Genomic DNA, 6,000 nt, shown 5'->3' with positions numbered 1-6,000 from the left:
CTTGATATCCAGACATCTGATGCACCCTATTGGTGAAATATTACATTTTTGTTTCCATCAAAAAAAGGAACAAAAAGATATATAATCATGGAATTGCGCGATCATAGGGATGCCCGCTCCCACACGAGAGAAAATTTCGTATTTTCAGACTTGAAATTCTTAGATCTGTTGCATCCATTTGGTGAAAAATCCGGTATTTGTTTTCTATTTGAAAATGTTAGGAAAAATATATATTCAGGAAAGTGTCAGGGAGGGGGAAGTGTGAGAGGAGAATACTCTTTCCCATACCATGGAGATTTTGGCATTTTCCAATTTGAAATTCAGAGATTTAGCGCACTCTTTGGATGAAATATTTGAGATTTGCTTTTGTCCTAAAAGTAAGAAAATATATATTTATGGAAATATGCGGGAGGCGGTGTATGAGGTGATGCACCCTCCCACCAAATGGAGATTTTTTTTTTCAGGTTACGGGTTTTGCGGTGCGCACTATATTTTTGTTTCTATTAAAAAGACAGTAGTGTAAGTAGAAAAAAAAGACTAAAAAAGACTAGTATATTCAAGGCAATGAGCCAGTAGAGGATGTGGGGGGGGGGGGGGGGATCACTTTCGACTGGAGGGCGTTTTGAATTTCTATGGTCGTCACTAATCGGCCTAGTGCACCCTTGGTGTAATATTGATTGTCCATCCTCAAAGAGTAGATAGTTCACAGTCTCGATATCCCTATCCCCTCCAACACGAGGGAGCTTTTACACTTGAATTGAAATGGAAATAATATCATTTACACACATTTGATGGAATATTTGGGAATTGTTAATCAAAGGGGTATTTAATTTATATTGGGGGAAGTGAGCGATGGAAGAGTTAGGAAGGGCAAATTACCCTCCAATATGAGGGAACTAACTTTTGCATTTTGCAAGTGAAAGATCTAGTGCACACTTTTTGATGACATATTCGGAAATTTGTTAATCTCAAAAGTGTACAAAGTCCATGGAAAGGGACCGAGCGAGGGACGTTTAGCATTTTTATGATTGCAATTCAATGACAAAGTGTAAATATTTCAGGTTGAGTATTTGAAAAATAATGATTGTACAGGCCACCCCTTCCCCAAGGGGGGGGGGGGGGGGATGCATTGCAAAATTGCGATGAGATTGCAAAATGAGAAAAAAAAAATCAGGAAATGGCGGCCATTTTGGACGCCATATTGGATTACGGTACTTGCGTGCTTCAAAATCTCTTAATACAAGGGGCATTTTAACAACTGTAACTGTCGCAAATGGATCGAATTTTATTCGACCATGAAACTGTTCTATTTTCTCCGTGGAGTCCAATTATTTTGCCATAAGAACAATAAAGAACATATTGCTTCACTCACTATATCTATTGTATTTTTTCTAAATGTCACAAGGGAAAAAAAAGTTATGTACAATTCCCCAAAAGAAGTGTTCTGATTAATTACAAGAATATAACATACTTTATTTCCTTTGCAAATTAAAGCATGCGATGAATATTTCTAGAATACTACCTGCCCACAGGCAGGTAAGTACAAGGAAAGAAATACAGTGGACCCGGTCCATCACACACAATTGACAGTTACACAAATATATACATGTATACAAGTACATTTACACACAAACATGATACATGAACAGCTGTTTCAGGACGAAAAAAAAAAATCCCACTAAAATGAACTTATATCAGCATACATGTAACCTAAGAAACACACACACACACAAATAACTCTAATCATTCGTTCAATTATACGAATCTACCGAAATTCACTACCAATAAATTGCATTAAATCCACCCAAAATAATCATAATTATTTCACATCCAATATTATAGAAAAAACAGGAAAATATACATAATGATAAATACATATGCAAAAAATATAAATCCTATAAATATACGTAATTAACAATACAAAGGGGGAAAGTAAAGGTGGACATAACCGGTCCGTAAATGATAAACTGTATATAAACATATGATATACATATAATATTCCTCTCACCTCTATGGTATAATTCATAGGGCATGCATACATACAAGTCCATAAATTAAGTGACATGGTGATTAAAGGGTGTGCACAATTCTGGTCGAGGTGAGGATTTAGCTTTTAACGTTTTGCAAGATATTCAGAAACCACTTTATGAGATGTCAAAGAGCGTGTAGTTCTAAGGGGTATCAAAAGTTTATTCGATGAAAATCGGTTTTGAAATGGCTTAGATATCCAAAAACAAGGTGAAACAAAGAGATCCTAATAAAGTTGTGGCATGTCGCCTTTTATTATTAGCACTTTTTTTGGATATCTCAGCCATTTAAAAACCAATTTTCATCAAATTAACGTTGAATCCTTCTTACATGCTCTGTCATATTTCACAAGAGGCTTTTCATTATCTCACTTAGGAATGTTCAAATTATGAATCCCCGCCTCAACCAGTACTGTACAGTCCCTTTAAGTTTTAAAACACACACCAAGTCACCATAAAATTAACTGTATCACACGAAGAAGATAATTATTTTACATTAACAATACCTAAGTCGATATTACACTTCTCCAATCCAATAGGACCTGGTCATGTCTTAAAACAAAGTAAAGCTGTTCAGGTTGTAGATTATACACTCAATTTCACACAGGGAAAGACGCACAAATAAGCACGGAATCTTGCTATTGTTTTACACAAAATTTTCTGAAATATTTAAAATCAATATTCAAGCTGCGTCACTCACCACTTGGTTCTTTCGCAGCATGAACGCCACTCCTGACACTGTGTGTTCTGATGGAGAGTAGTGTAGTGTGTATTCATCCCATTGTTCTCCCACAGCCCTTGCTGCCTCCTCAGTGTGACATTCAAACGCAACGTCAACACAGAATCTACGTTTACCACCCTCTTTGTCAATTGAGGAATGACATGTGAAGTTATGGGTTACACAGTTTATCAAGCCTTTGATGATATCAAGGCCAAGCTCCTTCACTGAAGCTGAGGTGAAGTAGAGTACGTAGCGGAACTCGTCAGGTCGACTAAGAAGTGTGTTTTTTACCTCATCGTACTTGGTGCGATCATTGGTGAATAAATACCCAATATATACCCCTGCAATGTATTCTTGAAACAGTTTGTGGGGAAACGAAACAGTTGACTCATCCAAGGATGAAATGTTTGAATTCCGTCGACGCTCCCTTGTGATGACATCTCCTTCTATAGTCAGAACTCCCACTCTGCAGCAGGTTTTCATGGCTTCCAAACACTTTCTGAATTTGTTTTCAGGAAAGGAAAAATTTCTGTCCAATAAACCGTTTAGCGCTATCTCACCTATTTCTTGAATAGCCCTACCAGCTTCCTTTAAATGTTCAACATTGTTCTGATTCTGTAGATTTTCGCAAATTTTTGATGCGTAGTGTTCTTTCAGGAAAGATATCATTGCTCCAAAAATCTTGGAGAAAGTTTGCAAATTTTGCATTTCTGTTCGTCTCTCTTCACTGAAGTCATTCCACATCAGACAAAGCATCGCACAGTAGATAGGAAATTGAGCCATATTTGACTGGATGACATCATTTTTCTCCATAAAACTGATCAAGCTTTCTGCAAGATTGTCTTTCTCCGCAATCCGAAAGTACCTCCTTATGTAAGTTGATAAATTCTCCTTGTTGAATCCATCGACGCTAAGAATAGTGTAAGCGTCAGCAATAGTCTTGTCCATCATGAACTCGTCTGTTCTCCATGGTCGCGTTGTCACAATTACTTTGCATGACTTATATTGCTGTATTCCCAAAATGCGAATGACCTCACTGGTATTAATTTCACTTAATTTCCCGTTAAACTTATCGAACCCATCAAATATAATGAGGACTTTACTTTGATTTCTTGTAATGTAATCATGTATTTGGTTCATTTTTGCTGTATTTGAATCAGAGAGATATGTTTGTACAATATCACCAATACTTTTTTTGTAAGTGACATCTCGAAGAGGTATTAGGAGCACCATGTCCAGGTCCTGAAGAATCCGTCCCTGGCACCAGTCCCAGGCAATCTTAGCGCAAAGTGTTGTTTTCCCAACACCTCCCTCACCTTGTATCAGAAGCCGCTTTGAAAGATTTCCATTTTCATCGTTGGTCAGAAGATCGTCGTATGTTATTGTTGTCTTACGCTTGCTATTTCGGTCTATGATACTTATATTCGTATAAATTTCGTCCAATTCAACACGCTCCATGAAGTTGAGTGGATCCACCGTGACCTTGCGTCGTGACACACGGTAATACGCCTTCAGCTCTTCCTTGCATTGCTGTACTTGTTCCTTAGTAAGCGATGATGGTTCTTAGAAGAGAAACCAAAAGATAGAAAAAGTAAAGACACAAAAATCATTACTGTACATATGAATGTACATAAATACCCGCCTACAAAAAGATAGACCTATTATGGATACACAGATAGACAGAGAGGGAGAGAGTGAGAGAGAGAAAAAAAAATAGGGCCTGGAATACAATAAATCGATTGATCCAAAAATGTAAACGATAATTGCTAAAAGAGGATATCTTTACAAGGCACTCAACCCTTCAAAGTGTTACGAAATCATATAATTATTTCTTTCTACTGACTGCATTACATAACACAACTGTATCATTGTACAACGAAATGACGAATGTGCTTAAAAAGGATAAGATGTAATCTTGAAAATAAACGTCACTGTGCGTAATGAAATAATGCACTTTTTTTTTACAACGAATAAGATTGTGATTATCTACATAGGACCTATATATTTCTTACCCAACACTAATTTTTCTTCCTCGTGAAATCTTTCTCGAATGTTTGGTCTTCGCCAGCAGGGGTTCCAGCCACATCCTGAAATATATCATCAACAACAGATCATCACTAACAATGATCATTTTCATATAAAATTATATTCTTGGCGCAATATTTTCCACGCCTTTTTCGTTTCCCCTTATTTCATGCCCACATTCTCAGCCCACATTCTCAGACCACCGTCATGTCAAGAATCAGCGCTTATAACGTACTGTTTAATGTATTTTTCCCTTTATGAATATTTCTTTTATTTGACATCGATTAGTCATCTTTGGTAATAGATTGGCAAGTTCTGTGTACAAGTGATATTCTGTTGTCTGTACCTATGTTACTTTTGTATCAGAATGATGAAAATGCAAAGAATAAAACCAAAGAAATACACAGAAACACAAACACACACATTCACAAATGAATACAAATTAAACCTTACAGAAAATAGACAGACACCTTTTCGCGGTAGGTATTCCGGATGTATGTTTTGAAGATACTTTCCCACAAGGAGAAATAGGATGACTATGGCAACAGGCACACCAATGGTGAGTCCGATGATGAGACCCAAATTATTACGTTTCCCTGAAATTTGATAAAGACACAAATGAAACACTCTTTCACTAAATCACTCCATCATCAAGACACTAGAAATGAATATAAATAAAAACCTTAATATCTGTGTATTGATAGAATCATCCTACGAGACCGACACCCACGAGCCATACGGCTAACTACCTCGACATTAAAAAGAAGAAAAAAAAAAACGGTCCATGAGTTGTATACGGTTCACGAGTCATATGGCCTGTCAGCTCGTTAGGCAAAAAAGGGTCCATGAGTTCGACACTATGCAAGCAAGACCTACAAGTCAGATAGGCACTCGGCCAAAAAAAAAAATAAGCAAAAACAAAAAACAAACATGAGACATACACTGCACGTATTAAGCCAAGCGAGTCCTGGACTGGTCATCATGCTGTCGGGCCGTTGTTAATACCGAAACTCATTGACCTTACTTGCCTAGAAATATCAATATCACGAAATGTATGACTCGTTTGCTGTATAACTGATCGCTTGTGTCAGACTTATGACGCATTATTGTCGTATATAAACAAGATATTTTTCTTCTTTTTTATTCAATTAAATGAAAAGCATTAAACTTTTATCCTTTTTTACTAGTAAATTGGAGGCTAGCAAAATGCACATTTTTTTATTCTTT

The 6,000-nt window shown here is 36.8% G+C and overlaps 1 protein-coding gene across 1 annotated transcript in view; it reads right to left on the bottom strand.

Moving 5' to 3' along the window:
• Positions 1–4,766: 4,766 nt before the first annotated feature.
• LOC140227843 (uncharacterized) overlaps positions 4,767–6,000 on the bottom strand; it is a 233,850-nt gene continuing 232,616 nt past the window's right edge. The window contains exons 6-7 of the mRNA XM_072308237.1: positions 5,227–5,369; positions 4,767–4,835 (exon numbers count right to left, since the gene is read on the bottom strand). Coding sequence (XP_072164338.1) covers positions 4,767–4,835; positions 5,227–5,369 — 212 coding nt within the window. The remainder of the gene's footprint in view (positions 4,836–5,226; positions 5,370–6,000) is intronic.

The sequence above is a fragment of the Diadema setosum genome, chromosome 4, assembly GCF_964275005.1.
Source record: "Diadema setosum chromosome 4, eeDiaSeto1, whole genome shotgun sequence".
Taxonomy (NCBI): Eukaryota; Metazoa; Echinodermata; class Echinoidea; order Diadematoida; family Diadematidae; genus Diadema; species Diadema setosum.
This window is presented reverse-complemented; position numbering and strand designations above follow the sequence as displayed.